A 17,760-nucleotide genomic window follows, 5' to 3' on the forward strand; every position below is an offset into this window, starting at 1 on the left:
TTATGTTTTAGAGTTTTTAAGATCACCAATGCAGTTTATACTTAAAGGGGCATACCAACCAAAAATGAAAATTTGTATATGGATAGATATGCTCAAATGTAACCTTAAAGTACCGTCAAAGTTTCCCAAACGATACGGCTTCTAAAAAAATCATGTGAAAACAAAATGCTGGAGTAAAAAAAATTCGGCTGTTTTATCATTAGAAAAAAAAATCATTAAAAAATACTCAAGAAAAATCAAATTTGATTTCTAATTTGGTATAATGAATGCTTTTTCTTCAAAACTATATAAAAAGATGATAAAATATAGACTTTATCATGTTTTAATTTTTTATTGAGCCTTGATACATACTAGATTATTCTGACTCAGCATATTTTCAAACCTGATGTTAAACACGAAAAATAGACTTATAAAAAAAATGGAACAGTACTAGTGAGACATATCGAACATTTTAATATAAAAAAGTCCGAAAAATTAACTAACAAGGAAAAAAGTGCTGAGTCAGCATATTATGTAGCCATGTTCAATCGAAAATTAAAACATAATAAATTCTATGTTTTACAATTTTTTTCTATAGTTTTGAACAAGAAGCATTTTTCATACCAAATCAGAAAAAAAATTTGAATTTTCTTTAGTGTTTTAGAAACTAGAAACGATCAAAGTTGAGTGATTATTTTTTTAAGGGGAAATCCCATGCATTGCGCCACAGTCTATTTTTTTACTCCAGCGGCCGAATTTGGGGTTTTAAAACTCTTTTTTTTTAAAAGCTGTTTTGTAATTTAAAACTTTGATAGTGGCTTTAGGTCACATTTGAGCATGTCTATCAATACACAAATTTTGATTTTTTATTGGTATGTCACTTTAACATTAAGTGTGCATTAAACCGTTATTATCTTGTTTACTTGGGCTATCATTTTCTGATAAAAAAACTAAAATAGTGCATGTGGCATATGAGATTTTAAAGGGGCATACCGACGAAAAATCAAAACTTGTGTATTTATAAACATATGGTCTAAAAAAAGTTACTGCTTTGACCATTTCTACTTTCTAAACTACTGAAATTTTAAGCATTTCCATTGAAAAAAAACTTTTAGGATGAGCTGAGCTTGAAACTATTCAAATTCGACAAATGGAACAACTACAGTCCAAAATTGAATTAAGTCCCAATATTTAATGATGTCATTTAATCAGTCACTGTGGTTAAACAAATGAGTTTCCGCAAGTCGAGGGTCATTTCTATAGGTAGTGTGCTATCTTAGCTTTTCCTGTGAGCAATCGACGCGGAAGAGTGATGATAAAAAGCTGTGCACCGCTATTGGACTTATGTCATCAAAGGTTAAACTTGATTTTTACACTTACATGTGGTACAAAATTACAAAGTTGGCAGAGTAAAAGTAGATATCTCGTCATAAAAAGGTTTGAATTTAATTGACATTTGGTTTTATGATTTTGTACCTGTAGCCAGACATGTAAAATCGTAATGGTTAATAAGCAAATCGTGATTTCACTGAGCTATGTTTCTGTGAGTGCAGCAAATAATAATGGTCAGACCTGGAGCAATGATGACATCATCAAGAAAAAAGACGCATGAGAACACGTTTGGTTTTAGTTGGAAGGGGCCACTAATCAAAATTCACAGAACAAACGTTATAGGCTTATGATATTAAATTGCAAATCGTTATCAGCAATCATTCAAGATTAATTTCACGAAGTAAAGAAAAATGTATCCCACTAAAACAAGATCATGAGTCAAATTTATGTTAATAACATTGAACACTGTCACATTTACCTGATCTTTCAGTCAATAGCAGCTTAGTTTTATCTTCTGGTTCTAATACACATAAAAGTAATACACAAGTTTATGGTAACTACTTATTAGTTACTAACGAGTTGTTTGTTGATTGACTTCGGTTCTTCTTGTGTTCAGATTTGGTTTTTGGTTAAGCAGAACACTTAAGATTGAAGATTTGTTATGAGCGCAACAATAATGCAATAGAGTCATACCCTGAAACACACCATGATGGAGTTATCTGCATAGAAGTAACCATTTAAAACTAACTTGACTACCTGAACATCTGGTGCAAAAAGACATGTGCTTGCAACTTTTTTCATCAATGTAACAAAGGCAGCAACCAAACCCCTACAAGCACACAATCGCATTTTTGCCTCAATGCTCTGTAAAAAATTGAAATGAATCAAATATTCTTGATCTAGAAGGTAATTATTAATAGGTACATACTAATAACATTTTATTCTGTGCACAGCTGGGATAGAAAAAAAAACTTTTTAAACTTTCTTACTTTTAAATTTGGTAATTTGATTGCATGTACACTAAATGTATTGAGTGTTGATTATACCCATCATACAAATATTCATACCTACCTTGTGAGCAAGTGCCTTTCTAAATCCAAAAACTTGTTTTAGCAATTCTGCAAGCTGTATATCATTCATGATCAATTTTTTAGAACATAAACTGCTAAGCTGCTGATATCTGGCATGGAGCCATTGTGGTATTGGAGGGCTTGTGGGGTAATAGGTTGTCAGCGGAATGTTTATTACATAATGCTTTGTATTCTCTGAATGAAAAAAGTTGTGAATCATATTTATTTTTGTTAAATATGATAAATTTAGATTGTTTCATTAAAGAAAATCATACCGAATAGCGTAACCGGTACATCATATTCAAGTTTCAATTGGTTGTTTAAAATAGTTTGTAAATGTTCAACAGATTCTTTATGAGTGATGTTGCACCATTGTTCATCTTTTATTTCCTGTAGGAGATTTAAACTGTATTTAAATACTGTATTTATAGCTCAAAATTGTGGTGTGAATATCCTGTGAAAAGACCACTGCAAAAATCTAGAAATGCAAACATCAACTAAATGTTTTTAGGTAGCCTTTGTTTAGGGTCTTAATTTATTAAGTTCTCGAAGAATGTTACTGAGTTATGAACTGAGTTTTATTTTTCTATTGCTATAGATATTTAAGTTTGGGGGAAATGCATGACAATGAAATAAAAGGCACTAAACTTTATATTCAACACTTTGGTGGTGTTTTAAAGCACAATAGTAGTTGGATTTTTACAAAATAAAGAATATTTAAAATGTTTATTTTGCATATGTTTAATACAATGTGCTATATTGGATTGGGTGGTGCAACGCCACAATATAAATTCAGGAAACTTAAAATATACCACTACGGTAGCCAGTCATTGTTTAATTATTGTAAAACCACCAAAACATATTTTACTTTAACAGCTGCAGTATCACTATCAAATTGTAATTCTCCATGCATATGCGTTAATAATTTTGAATTTCCATCTTTATCAACTGTGAAGGTACGGCATGGATTACTTTTATTCAAGTTAAAAGCAAATGGAGGAAATTCAGATTCAGTTCGTAAATCATCACCTGTAGTTGAAAAGCAATAAGGAACATGTCAGGCAATGAGCTTTTGAAGAAACATTTATGAATAAATGCATGTATGCAACTTTTCACCCTTTCGTGGCAGAGCAAAAACAGTCCTTATAAAACAGGCGTTCTGTTACACCTTGTACCCGCTTACGAGTTATCATGTATGTAACTTTGTAAGTGACTACTATATTTTTTGTTTTCATTATTGACTGACAGTTTAAACACTACTGGGTTGAACTCTATTGAAGCAAACTCAAAACAACCAGACAAGTTCATACTTACATTGAAGAGGATGAAGTAGTGAATCAGTTTTTGGTACCTTCATAAGTCTTTTGCGTAATGCAACTAACACAATAGAAGTTGCAGCAATAAATTTCAACAAAGCAATATTTCGTCTCGTAGAAGGATCAGCAAGCAATCCTTTCTCTATTACTTTTATCTGCAACAATATATTGATCCAGCATAAATCATCCAATCAATATTAAATTTTAAAAAAAGGTATTTTATGGTGTGTCACTTTCATCGAACAGTAGCCTTAAGCATGTTAGATCATAAAGAACGCCAAATAAAAGAGTAAAATCAAATTCAAGCACATATTTATTTCCTATTACAATTACTATGTTTTATTTTCTAGATATCCCAGGAAGAAACAAAAATAAAATTACACAAATAATATAGAATTATATGATTTTTCAAGATCTATGTTTGGTTATAACTTTGGTTTACATGATGTCTTAATCTTCGCCTCAGTCGCTGCGTGTCTGCTGGAGGAATGTGATCATCATCATAAAGAGAAACAGCGGTTGAAATGTCGTAGTCAATATTGCAAACCACAACATTTTCACTTGAACAACATCTTGCACTTGACATATGCATTGACATCACACAACGAACAAATTCTAACAAACATATAAATTAAAACTTACTTAAGTTAATAGAACATCATCAAATATATTGCTAACCTAGAGCAGTTCACTTACTAGTATACACAGTTTAGTGGCTGATGCGTTTTTTTTAATATGTACAAAATAAATTAATCAGGGTGGATAAGGCAATTACTGTTAAAGTCTTTTCCAATAACAAACATACTCATAATAATAGCAGAACTATAGACCATTTATTAGACTTGTAAGTGTACTATTTACCAGTGCTTTTGGGTAGGGGTAGATGTGTAGACTATTGGCACATCCAGCACATTTTTAAGGGAGATGTAGTACTTAGAAATACTATGTATCAAACATTTCTTTGGTCGTTTACACAAGTATTAATTATCCTTGTTACAAACCTAAATATTTATTTACAAACATGTTCTCATTGGTAGCAGTTGCATCATTGGGATCAATATTGTTTAATTCCTGATAAATATTTTGATAACATGGATTTTCGTTCATATCTTCTTGCCCTGTTGTTTAGAAATTGTCACAGTAATTCAATAGATAATCAAAATAAATACAAAACAGACATACCAGCATTTGAAAATTCGGTGTATGGGTTTTTTTCCTTATTCATTTCACCAGTAGCAGAATTAATATCTAGTAAAGTTCTCCATTTTTCAGATAACTTCAACCTCTTGCTTTTAGGAACAGTAACTCCATGCCATAATGACTTCATTGCATAATCAACATCAAGAAGTATTTGTCCTATAAAACATTTTAATGTTATTGTCATTACTCTCATGTAAGTTGTATGTAAAATGGCATAGATTCCATATATGTTTGGTGAAAAGATTGTAGTTAATAAGTAATAGATGTTTCACATGAGTTACCAACTTACCAACCCTGGTATCTTTATATGCCATTGGCATTTGGCATGATGAGCTAAAGTCAAAACTTGGTTCTAAGGATAAACATGGCATTTGGCTCATGGCAAATATACCAGTAGTGAGTTCACGAACAATCTGCAAATAGAATCAGCTAAAGATGTACCAAGAGTCTTCTCTTTTGACGCTTGGCACTCAGGTAAAAATTGGGGTAAACTGGGTTTTATAAAAAAGGTTTATGTTAAGGCTCGGCTTGTATACAGATAGAGTGATAGGTGCTGAAATGTGATCTAAAAATTAAACCACCAAAGTTTTTATGTCATTGTCGGTATTACACTGTATTTTCCCTTTTTTACATACTTTATGGAATGTAAGGAGTTTTTCACTGAAATGTGTAATAGTTTTGATAAATTTGGGTATAACCTGTATGCTAAAGCTTGTCAGGCGTTTTAAATAATATTGTTTGTATTCATTAAACAGTTTTTAGCCCTTAGTAGTAAAACTTTTTGGTTAAAAAACTTGGGTTCTCGCCATTCCAATTAATTTACAGTCGATCGTCCCGGGCCCATGTGAATCTTAATTCTTAAAGAAGCTGTGGGATAAAAACACACAGAAAGCAAATGTTAAGTGTAGTTAGTGTGTTTGACTTTAAACAGCGGTTAGACGAAACCAAGAAGATTGCAAAAGAGGAATTAATGAAAACTAAGGACAGAAACAAAAGATATTTTAATAAAAATGAAAAAGTCTATAAGTAAAAAGTATCAACAGGGGGAAGACGCTTGTTTATCTGCCTACAGACAGGAACAAATTACAAATGAAGTGCGATAATGTTGATGTCGACTTTATGAGCCGCATAATTGGAAGTGTTGTGTATTACAGTCTATATTCCAACGTGTGTTTTATTTCGGTCTGGTTGTGATCTTTTTTAATTTAATGTGTTTGGTAACAACTTTTTTTTTTTTAATTGTATGGAATTTGGTTTGGAAAGGAGTGATGTCACAAATTGTTGTTACCGGTCATCCTTACGTCACCTCAGGTGTGACATAACATCATTTATTGTGTCTTATAGCATTGTTTGTCAATGCCAGAAAACAAAGTGGTTAAATTTTAGGGTTAATGAGGTAGCTCTTCAGTTGATTAATAGTTTTTTGAAGCATAGCAGGGAAATCTTAATCATAGGCGGCATGATTGGGGGACTCGTAAACCTTATACATGAGACTATTAGTTCGAGTCCACCATAAACAAGTACATAATAGGTATTTTTGAGTTAAATGAATCGCAAACAATGACAAGAAAATCCCAGGTATATAACAGTTGTCTAATATAATATATATATATAACAATATTTACTTGATGAAGTTCTCGGTATTCCAAGTCTTCAACATCTTTTGGTTTTGGAAAAAGCAGAGTAAGATGCTCAGTATGACTTAAATTCATATTTGAAATTAAACCAAATGGCAATCCAGCCTGGCCACTAAAAAATATAATTATCAATTTATAATTAAAGGTTATACTATATTTAAAATAAAAAATATCGATACTGCTATTAAGTATTATTTTTCGCTGTATTTGCGGAGTTACTATAAAAATAAGAGTGATTTCGATTTGGTATGCATACTGAATTGTTTTTTCTCACATCTTTTTAATAATTTTAACAAAGTATTAAAAAACTGATTTTCATAAATATTCTCAAGAAAACATACCGAAAGTCAGATGATAATAACCAGCTTGCTCTGCTCTCGGCTATCAATTCTCTCAGTTCATTTTTATTAAAATTATCAAAGTACGACAATCCATCTGTATGAGCACTTCCGGCAGATCTCTGTTGTTGGGTTAATATTTGGAGGACAATATGCCAACACACCATGGACCAATAGTTAATTTCCACAAACAACATACTGTATATACATATAACATGGAGAGTATCTTTACAATGTACAAAATGATTCAAAATGAAGTTAAGGCACATTGTAAAATACGGGATCTGCTTATTGAACTGTGATTGTAGTCATTACTAATGCTTTTTTAATTAAAAAATAGCTTTTGTTGGTAAAAACTAGTTTGGCTTGGCCTATTTTTTAGTCTTATCTTTCATTTTAACCAATAATTTTTTTTTCGGAAGACCACAAAATAATAAATTAAACAAAAAAAGTTCTGTGATTGACTTTGCAAACCTTTGTGAGTAAATGTTTTTTGTATGAAAGCCCAAGTATTAGTGACCACTGGGTTATTTATATAACTAACATATTTTGTAGGGGGCAATGACTATATGGCTATGGATTTGCACCACTACTTTACATTCAAACTGCTTATACTGTACTCATTAACGAACAGTTACATTTTAGTTCAGCTTTAAAATTATACCAATTGTGAAGTTGAATGTGTTGAAACATTTGATCTTGATGTCAGCAATCCAGCTGTTGCAGGTCGTGGTGTTGATTGTAGTCTGCATAATAATAAATTTAAATAAAACTTAAATTTCAGAAAAATATAGAATTATCTCTTGGTACCCCCACCAGCGTTGTAAAGAGAAATGTAAAAAGACTATGAATCTGAAAATGTTACATGCGAACTAAGATTTACATGGCTGATCTGTACAGAAAGGAAAATAAAACAATAAAATTAAAAGGTTTTAAAATTCAGTACTGTATAGAATGGTTTAAGAAAAAAAGTGTTTAAAACTTTTAGCTTAATTTTTATAATTCAACTGATAAAAGGGTAAAGTAAAATTATGCCCTAACTATAATTGATAACCACTTACCCAGGTTCAGCAGGGGCAGATGAAAGATTCAAACAAACATTGGGATTCGATTCTATATTTTGTTCATGAACAGCACTTTGTGGCCTCATGCCTATTATCAGGGTGCTATAAACTGTAGCCTATTAAACAATATTGCAGAAACTGTAATGTTGCTATTTATGTAAAGAAAAAAAATATTTATAGTTAAATATATTTTATGAAATTACTAGTGCAGCAGCACATGTAAACCCGTGTGCGGTTAATAAGTAGGTTGTCATACAGAATAGCAGTCCTCCTACTTGTACTCTTGCCATCAAAATTAATCAAATAAGGTTCGCAGTTTGTTTCATTGTTTATTTAATTCAACTAGATTCTTCTATGGATTAATTAAACTAAGAAATTTATGTATATTATTTTCCTTTTTCTTTCTCAAAGAGAGAGAATGCTATTGTACAATTCATCCCATGGAACAATATCGCCCTGATACCGATTGTACTTTTTTTGCTCCTGGTCCCTTTTTCATTTGCAATTATTTTTAAATGACTACTACTGATTTACAATTTTCCTTTTTCTAAGTGTCAATGGCTACTAGTTTGTAACTAACATTTTGCTTTGAACTGAAAACTGATGTATAGAAAGTACTCACTATGGTTGGGCAGATTCAAGTTGCTGCTTGACGGCCAACATTTTGGCTCTAAACCAACGTGGGGTGGTAAGTAACGGGATACTTTAGTTGTGCGTCAACAAATTATTGTTAAGCAAAATTTACGTCTGGTATTTTTGCACTTTTAATGTTTTAACCTCAAATCAAGACAAAGAATTGTACGAATTTGCTTGCATCAGTGTGGGGTTTGTTATTCAACTTGTCTACGTTGTTTTCGTCCCGATTTTTTAACCAATTGTCAGGATACCAATTGTTAGGATACCTGGTTAGCAACCTTATTTACACAAGTGCTTATACTGGATCATTCTTATCAACAGTATTGACTTTTGGGAGTTTTATCACTGATTGAAAATTATCATATTCCACACAAAGTTATGATATTACTTTGGTTGAGACTTGAGAGTTATTGTGTGTGCAGAGATATTTGTTTATAAATTTGCGAGTTTGAAACAAAACACATAACATGCGTTGTGCTAAACCTCTGTATAACCATTCGTGGATAAACAACCACAACATTCAGACATATTTATGGAACTTCCTTTATTAAAAACAAACCAGTGCTTTCACTAATGTATCTCCATCAGGCGCGCCGATTTCTTAATTATCTGAGGATGCGGAGCGCACCTAGGCGCTGAATATGACGTCATTGCATATGTGCGACGCATACATTTTTTTAGGGGCTGGAACAACACAAACTCGCACTGCAATTTCTCATAGTTACGTGTAAAATAAATATAATTTGCCAATTAAACAGAGCAACAGGCGGTAATGAAAAAACTAAATATGTTCCAGAGGTAGCACTGCTGTACATTTATGATAGCGATTGTTCCTTTGATTATTTAGCGATTGTTCCTTTGATTATTAATAGCGATTGTTCCTTTGATTATTTAGCCTGCAGGTGCTTGAAAACAGGTTGGACATTTGCCTTTTTATGTATGCAATCGAGTAAACAAGTAAGTATTAATACATTTGCAATAAATACTTCGTTCGCACATAAACGGAACACAATACTCTTCTGCTTTAGTAATTAGAATGAGACCACCAGACGGCTTAAACGTTGAAAACTGGGAATGCGCATAGGATCGGCGCCCATGATCTCCATTGACCATATTGGTGGTTCTCTTGGGCTCCCGGCTCCCATGGATTCTGAGATAATTGGTTGAACGTCTGATAATTTCCATACAAGATTTTTATTACTTTACCTATGATCAAATGCTCAATCTGTAAAAATTAGACATACAACTCATTAACAGATCATCACTCTCTTTTTTCACAAGTGGGCGCTCATTTTTTATTATTAATTTCTGGAGACTTTTAAAAAAACGTCGTTTTTGTGACATATAAAACGTGTTTTGGTATAGTATTTCAATATTTCACGCTAACCGTTACACCACAGAGCCCACGAAGACTTTAACCCCTAACCCGTAACCCCCAACCCCTAACCCCTAACTCCTAACTCGTGCTAATCACACAAAAAAAACTAAAAAAAACGTACTGCACTGTGCTGGACTCAACCTGGTAAGAACGAAACAAAGAGATAAAACGACGGCACGCTAACAGTTACACCACAGAGCCGACGATAGTGAACAGAACGAAAGAGCGTATATAACCTACCTAATTTAGGAAAGATGTTCTTACTAGTGTTTTATATATTTATAAAGGTATTTTTAGTACTTAAGTAATTTTTTTACACTTATTACCAATTTAAAGTGTTTCTTTGTGTATTTTTAAAAAATAATAATAAAAAAAAGAGCGCCCACTTGTAAAAAAAGAAAGTGATGATCTGTTAATGAGTCGTAACTAAGAATTAGTGCCGTCTAGGGCAGATTGGACATTTGATCATCGGTCAAGTAATAAAAATCTTACTTAGAAATTATCGGAAATTTAACCAACTATCTCAGAATCCATGCGAGCCCTAGTTAAATAAACAACAAAAAAGCAGGGACAAAAAACATTGCGTCCTCTTCTGCAATTTTAGAAATCGGTGTCTATGACAACGAGCAATACTAAAAACAAATATATAAAGACTTCATGATGAACTTCTAGCTAAATAATTGTTCAGATTATAACGTAAATATCAACGTCTTTGATTTTGTTTAGCAAGGTAACCAGGTTACGAACCAACGTGATCCTAGTATACAGTATACCTGGGTGCAAAACCTTGATGAGAACTAACCACAGAAATTATTTATTCTTTTTTTATTTCTGTGGAACTAACGACCAAACCAACAAGAAAATACAGCTCTAATAATGGCATGTAACACAAAAAAGCATACTTTAAATTAACCCGTTATACGCGGTAATTAGGTAATGTTAAAATAATACAAGAGATCACACAGATCTAATGCATGAGCACGGTATAAACTAATTAGCATAGTATTAATTACCACTATCACTACAACGGTCGATTGAGATCGATCAAAAACAAATCAAAAGTAACCAATAACCAACAAAGCGGCTTTCAGTCGCCATTGGTGACTGTGGAGTAAACTAATTAGCATAGTATTAATTACCCCTATCACTACAATGGTCGACTGAGATCGATCAAAAACAAATCAAAAGTAACCAACAAAGCGGATTTCAGTCGCCATTGGTGACTGTGGAGCAGTAGATAGAATGCATTTATTCGTGTATTATAACTCATTGAACCTAAGACGTATAAGGATTGAAAATTTAGTAAAGAATAGAATATGCGTAAATACGCTTTGTACAACTCCTGTACCAAATTACCGAAGACAACGATAAGAAAAAGGCACTCGTCTACGCTTCGGTGCACACACGTTAATTGTGCGGTTTTAAACCTGAAAATTTAGTCTAAAAATTATAAATATATAATATGATTTGATTTCAATCAAGAGATTAAAGAATAAATGCTAGAATTGAGAATTGATATAAGTGCGGAAAGAATCGCCCTATCAGCAACAACAACAACAACAACAACAAAGCTAAGAACAACTGTTCGACGAAAATGGAACTATATGACCACTACCGTGCTCAATTAATCATATATGATGTTTAACTAGAAATAATGTTTTAATTACGATTAATGGTAGTGAGAAAACAGAAAGGTGCTTTTAATGCGTCCCGTTTAAATGATATTAGTTCCTTGGGCAAGACACTTAGCGGTATCGTGAAATATTCCGATTACTGGATCCATTGGCCTAACGGAAAGTTTACATGTAATGAAAGTTTAAATGTCAACACATGGTACAGGAGCTGTATAAAGCGTATTTACGCATATTCTTTACCAAACCTTTAAACGTTTAATCCCTATACGTCTTAAGTTTCATGAGTTATAATACATAAATAAATGCATTCCATCCACTGCTCCACAATTACCAATGACGACTGAAACCCGCTTTGTTGGTTACTTCTGGGTTGTTTTTTAATTGAGCTCAGTCGGCCGTTGTAGTAAATTGATCAATTAATATTATGCTAATTAGTATAGACCGTGCTCACGCATTAGATCTTTGATCTCCTGTTAGCTTATCCGTGCTCCCCCACTAAATATTTAATCTCTTGTTAACGTATACTTTTCTGTTTATTTAAAAGTGTCCAAAAATCCTAAAATGAATTTTTAACATTTATGTAATCGATTGTATTCGATACAATAATTCTCTAATAACCTATGTTAAATATTGTATAGGCCTATCCACTTGGTGTAACGGAAACAAACAAGTTATCAGACAAACAAGTTTTCATATAGAAACCTTTGGTTTTACATACAAATGTAACAATAATAAGCTTCCTTAACCCCTATTTGACCCCGTAATTTCCCCAAAATGAGGTAAGTGCGGAAAAAAGTAATTAAAAAAAAGACAAAAAGTACAATTGGAACCATTTAGGTGCTCAATAACAAATCAACAACTCAAAAAGGTCTACAAATGGTACAAGCGCTGCAAAACCATCTGCCTTTATTTAGTTTTAAGACTAGCGCCCACGGTGTAGTTAGAGGACGCCATGTGAGATACTCAGGACCACTTAATAATTTACAAGCAAAGCTTTTAATAAATACCTGAAAAAAACGAGACAAGATGCCACAGTAAGTTTTAAGTGTTTTTTTATTAAACAAAGTTATTTGGATTGTGCCAGGTAAACTGTGTGTGTAAATTTACATTTCATTTCGCATTTATAAAAAAGATCTTTTTACCTATTTTTAAAGGGTAATTACAGTTATAGCCAATTGGTGTTGTGAAATAAGCTTTCAATTATTACCTCCCAAACAAAAGATTTGAATCTAAAACATACAGATGTTGCCGATAATTTTAATTTTAAATATAACATAAATAACAATCTTTTAATATTAAATAGCTGCAGCATATTATACTTAAACATAGAAATTACATGCATATTCTTGAATAAAGGTAAAAGCCTACTTTAAATAAAATTCTTGCAGTATAATATTAAATGACCGCATACATATACAACATCTTGGCGCAATGTATTACAAACAACATAAAACAAGGGGTGTACACGGTAAACACCCGCTGAGACATCATTTTTTTCTAATTTAGCAGCCATACACTATTAATTAATTATAAAAGAAAGAACTTATGTAATAACGAATAAAGAAAGCTACACCAGTGCAAAATGTCTGTACACACAAAAGCAATAGTGTTAATGATTGTTCAGGCATTGGTCCAAGTATTTTCAACAAAAAATTATTTAATGTAAGGTTATTACATTCAATATATTGTCCATCTTCACCAACGTTGAGTTTTAAATCAACCATTTTGACCTTTTCACCTACACGAAGAATGAGCCTACCCAGGAAATTCTGTTCAGAATCTTTAAAATAAACCTTGCTCATATCTAACAATCCTGTATCAGCATTGAATCTGTAATGTATAAGCAGTAGGATTAATTTAAAGTGTAAAACAATTCAAATGAAATGCTAAACAAAACTAAGAATGGATTTCATATACATGCATAGCAGGGCAATTGACTTAATTACTGGTTTTGTAATAGCAGAAAAGACCTGGGTGCACACTTTCCATTTCTCTCTGAACAGTGCACAGGTCTACTTCCAATTATTTTTTTTGTCAGTTAAAAATAAATAAATTTGTCAGTTAAAAATGGTTACTCAAGGGGAAAAGAAAATTAATCTTGTACATTCCCTATTTACCTTAATTCCTGAAATATTGTTTGTGATGCAGTATTGACCTTTTAAACTTGTTACGCAACATAAAAATTGTTTGCATAACAAACCAACTTGGCAGCATAACAATTTTTTGTTGGTTATAGGGTATAACGAAGTTTAAAATATTTACTAAATTATTTAAACATCCGTCAATCATGTTTTGCAACACACAATTAAAGCTGTGTTGGATCAAAGCACTGTGTGACTGGGATTTTCCTTTGTTTATAGTTACACTCGAATTTATCAGGGTACCAATCGCTTGTCAGAATAGAAAGTTTCGCAACAGACGAACAGTTTTAATAATGTAATTGTATTATTCTCCCAGCAGTTTGCTACTATAAAATAGAATTTCAGGATAAGTAACTGTTTTGCATTATACCCGCATGTTTATTTTATTTTGGTATTTTACAGTCACAATTTCTTCTGCATTGCACTTGCAAACAGAAGTATGAAAGTTTCAGTTTTATTGTTCTAGTAGTCGGTAGCTCTGAATACGACCTTCCAACGTCGGTATTACATCGTAACCTTAAGCCAGCAGCCAACAGTGGCCCACAAAACTGATTGTAGCTCAGTATTCAGGACTTATGTGCGCTTTACAATATAACATCTATTCCTGTAGTTTAATTTTATCACTGTTAACTTTAAGTTTAATTCAATTTGCTCCTGTTTACCTTTCTCCTACTCTTTTCTTATCATGGGTGCACTTATGACGCGTCTTTTCTGATGATAAATGAACGAATGTAACTTGCTTCATGCTACCGTGGCCGGAAAAAAACTACAGTCGGTATAACATGGAGTTCTAAAGCACAGCTTAGAGGGAACACTGGGCTCGATCCTTTTACCACATTTATGAGAAAATAAAGTGTTTGATAATTTTAACACTACTATATATTTACGCAAAACTAAAAAATCTTACTTTGGCAAACGATGTCTTGGACAAGGTATCCACCGAAATAACTGTGGAATTGAATACAGAAAGTTTGCAACTTGTGGAATGAAAAACAAGATCATAGTTTTGCTGAAGTGACCCAATATTCCTACAACAGCGAATGACATTCCAGCAAAATAACAAAATGTATCACCAACAAATACCTTTGAAGGGTACCTATTTACAATCATAAGTTGTCTAATGGTTAGTATTTTCTAAAATTAGGTTACACAAAAATTTAACTTACCAATTATGATGCAGAAGACCAAGTGACGTACCCAAAAATGGTATCATGAAATACAACGAAAATCTGTGGTAAGCAGACACAGGTCCAGATAGTTCAAGTACATTGTGTAATATGATTGAAATACATATAATGACTGATTGGCCAACTTCTAAACCATTTATGCCCGATAAAATATTGATTGCATTGGTACAGAAGACTGCCAGCATTCCCATATAGAAGTAGTACAGGATACCTAAAGGGTTAAATGTGTTGATATTTAAACATATACAAAAAAGGATACAGGTAAATGAACAACAATTATTTTTTCAGTTAAGGAAACATTTAGGCTCATTTCAGTAAAAAAACGAAAAATGGAAGGAATTCAAAATGAAATGCATCCCATGCCTTCTTTAACTTGTAGAGTATAGATCTTGGTTCTTAAACTATTTTGTATGCTTTACCCTTTTAACAAGGATGCTTGTCAGATTTACCCTTATATGTAATATAGCGCTCATTCATTAAAAAGCGAAAACTAGTAATACATCAGTTATAGAAATTTACTTCTATATATATATATATGATAAAATCCTAAGTATGATGCAATATTATTACAATACAATTAATTGAATATTACAACATAAGCCACCAGAATACATACAACCTAATGTATTATGGTGAATGAACAAGTTTTCATTTATTTTCAAAGTTAATTTTTGACATCAATCCATGTTTTTTTCAAAATAAATATACAGCGAATTATTAGTAAGACCTTTGAATGTAGACCCAGTTTGAGTTGAGTTGATTTTCAGGTCAGCAGATATAGTGTTAAAAAAGGGGCCCACATACAAGCTTTGCGGGTGGGGCTTCTATATCTTAAAACGCCACTGGTTGGACCTTCAAACTTATATAGTCGTACTTAAATTTGGGAATTTGATTAAATGAAAAAGAAAATGTAAAACTATTGACTTACCAAGATCAAGTTCCGTACCAAATAGAGAATGAATTGGTTTTGGTAAAATAATAGTGGTATTGCTGATGTTTGTGTAGTAAACCATTAACAAAGGTAACGAAGCAATAGTTGGTAATATAAGCTTGTGTCTCCATTTCAAGTTAAGTACATCATCAGCAAATCCAAGAAATATCATGCAGCAAATTGATAGCAGAGCACCAATAAATTGAATAAACTCACTAAAAAGTAAAACTTTATTGGTCATTGCACATTATTACATTTTTAGTTACGTTATATTTTTAATGTATTAATACCATTTTAAATAGGTATACAAACGTGCAAAACCAATAAACCAATACAAAAAACTATCTGTACCCCACAATTTTAACAGAATAGACTATGCACCATTGTTAAATCTGCTAAGAAGGTAGGGATGCACATTACAGAATAATTAGGTAATATATATATGTGTGAACCAAGTCGAATTAATAGTACCCTTTATATTTACCATCCATCCCCGCATTTTTCAACAAATATTGTTACATTTTTCGCAAAGCACTATAACATATCCAAAGCTGGTGTGGTTCAAATTTGTACAAATATGAAAAATTTTAATTATGATTATTATAACTCAACATAAAAACATATATTCAAATTATGTTTTTTTTAGATGAGAATAAAACAAATGTATATATATATATGTGTGGGTTTTATTTTTGCAAAAATATTTAAAAATATATTACGTATACTGCGGTCGTTCTAGTTAATGAAGTCTTCAAAGTTTATGTTAGCGGAGCCCAGATTGTAAAGAAGAATAGAAATCATTGTGGTATTTTTTACAATTCGCAATTTAACCAATGCAAAAAGTATTGTGAAAAATTATTCTCTGTGGAAAAAATCACCTTGGTAGAATCACTCAGATATATAACTAAACAGGTTTACACCAGAGAAATCAAAGTACTTACCTGTGATTAAAGTTTAGTTGATTTGTTGCATTTGCTGAGAAGTTCACAAATGGTATAGGAATAAAGAAAAACATACACACAAGAAATATAGCTCCACTAATTACACCAAGTGCTTCTGGTATTTTTTGATCTGACACTTTGTTCAAGTCTCTTCCATACAGTTTAGCCGAAACAAAGTGGTCAGCAAATGATGGAATTAATTTTAAGGTCAAAATGTAGCCAATAACAGAAACCAATCCGTTGATACTTAAAGTAATAACTGTACTCATCATGTTTGAGGGAAACTTATTTCTAATATTTTGTTGCTGGTTAGGATGTAGACGTTAATCCAGCAGAATCACACCAGATGGTTTTAAGCAACCATATTAAAGCCAATTTTATGTATACGTAATAGAGTGCCTACCAATGAATTTACACAATCCAAATGGTGTTTTCGACAGAAAATACGGGTCCCTTTAAATAGTGCATGTCCGCTAAGTCCGCTAAGTCCGCTAAGTCCGCTAAGTCCGCTAAGTCCACTAAGTCCACTAAGTCCACTAAGTCCGCTAAGTCCGCTAAGTCCGCTAAGTCCGCTAAGTCCGCTAAGTCCACTAAGTCCACGTCTGCAATATTGACTATGTCCGCTATTTCCACGTCTGTAATATTCACGTCTAAGATGTCCAGTAGTAAGCTCGCTTGGTCGTGATATATGAATTATGTGTTATCCAAGTCAAAATGATTTTATTTTGTCTCCTTGGTCACACTAACAAAATTCAGAAAAGTTTACAAAGGCAAAACAATGAGAATTAACGGTAAAACGACGGTCGTTAAACACGGTTAAAACGGGCTCACGGTTAAAACCGAAGTACAAAAGGGCACATTTAAGTAACATTTAGAAAAACGGTAAGGATAATGTCAGTCTGCAGTTTATATTATGTCTATGATCAATTTAGCCCCATTTGATGTGCGTTATACGATTTCTATGAGCGACATGAAA

The 17,760-nt window shown here is 32.4% G+C and overlaps 2 protein-coding genes and 1 long non-coding RNA gene across 5 annotated transcripts in view; all 3 read right to left on the reverse strand.

Moving 5' to 3' along the window:
* LOC100181258 (ankyrin and armadillo repeat-containing protein) overlaps positions 1 to 8,070 on the reverse strand; it is an 18,492-nt gene extending 10,422 nt beyond the window's left edge. Inside the window, exons 1-15 of one of the 3 annotated variants that reach the window (XM_018817186.2) lie at positions 7,934 to 8,070; positions 7,537 to 7,618; positions 6,876 to 6,994; positions 6,523 to 6,646; positions 5,187 to 5,310; positions 4,880 to 5,053; positions 4,699 to 4,815; positions 4,140 to 4,312; positions 3,696 to 3,852; positions 3,250 to 3,410; positions 2,657 to 2,771; positions 2,383 to 2,576; positions 2,068 to 2,175; positions 1,888 to 2,005; positions 1,790 to 1,831 (exon numbers count right to left, since the gene is read on the reverse strand). In XM_018817186.2, coding sequence (XP_018672731.1) covers positions 1,790 to 1,831; positions 1,888 to 2,005; positions 2,068 to 2,175; positions 2,383 to 2,576; positions 2,657 to 2,771; positions 3,250 to 3,410; positions 3,696 to 3,852; positions 4,140 to 4,312; positions 4,699 to 4,815; positions 4,880 to 5,053; positions 5,187 to 5,310; positions 6,523 to 6,646; positions 6,876 to 6,994; positions 7,537 to 7,618; positions 7,934 to 8,022 — 1,897 coding nt within the window. In that variant the 5' untranslated portion in view covers positions 8,023 to 8,070. The remainder of the gene's footprint in view (positions 1 to 1,789; positions 1,832 to 1,887; positions 2,006 to 2,067; positions 2,176 to 2,382; positions 2,577 to 2,656; positions 2,772 to 3,249; positions 3,411 to 3,695; positions 3,853 to 4,139; positions 4,313 to 4,698; positions 4,816 to 4,879; positions 5,054 to 5,186; positions 5,311 to 6,522; positions 6,647 to 6,875; positions 6,995 to 7,536; positions 7,619 to 7,933) is intronic. The other 2 variants (XM_026840248.1, XM_009863697.3) reach the window with 2 other exon arrangements.
* Positions 8,071 to 9,283: 1,213 nt separating this feature from the next.
* Positions 9,284 to 9,810, reverse strand: LOC113475695. Its single transcript, XR_003397453.1, has 2 exons — positions 9,779 to 9,810; positions 9,284 to 9,722 (listed from the first exon to the last, which is right to left on the reverse strand). It is a non-coding gene; the product is annotated as an uncharacterized LOC113475695 (long non-coding RNA).
* A 2,809-nt stretch (positions 9,811 to 12,619) lies between these two features.
* Positions 12,620 to 17,580, reverse strand: LOC100185972 (UDP-N-acetylglucosamine--dolichyl-phosphate N-acetylglucosaminephosphotransferase-like). Its single transcript, XM_002130424.5, has 5 exons — positions 16,785 to 17,580; positions 15,841 to 16,058; positions 14,892 to 15,123; positions 14,633 to 14,821; positions 12,620 to 13,414 (listed from the first exon to the last, which is right to left on the reverse strand). The coding sequence occupies exons 1-5, from the start codon at positions 17,054 to 17,056 to the stop codon at positions 13,108 to 13,110; spliced, it is 1,218 nt and encodes a 405-aa protein (XP_002130460.1). The 5' UTR covers positions 17,057 to 17,580; the 3' UTR covers positions 12,620 to 13,107.
* Between the last annotated feature and the right edge of the window lie 180 nt (positions 17,581 to 17,760).

The sequence above is a fragment of the Ciona intestinalis genome, unplaced genomic scaffold (assembly GCF_000224145.3).
Source record: "Ciona intestinalis unplaced genomic scaffold, KH HT001160.1, whole genome shotgun sequence".
NCBI lineage: Eukaryota > Metazoa > Chordata > Ascidiacea > Phlebobranchia > Cionidae > Ciona > Ciona intestinalis.

Excerpts from the sequence above, each read along its gene's own strand:
- LOC100185972 (XM_002130424.5), bottom strand. The coding sequence starts at position 17,056 with ATGATGAGTACAGTTATTACTTTAAGTATCAACGGATTGGTTTCTGTT. Across the intron at positions 14,822-14,891 it reads GGTCTTCTGCATCATAATTG|GTACCCTTCAAAGGTATTTG; the intron begins GTAAGTTAAATT and ends GATTGTAAATAG. Across the intron at positions 13,415-14,632 it reads CCAAGACATCGTTTGCCAAA|ATTCAATGCTGATACAGGAT; the intron begins GTAAGATTTTTT and ends TATACATTACAG.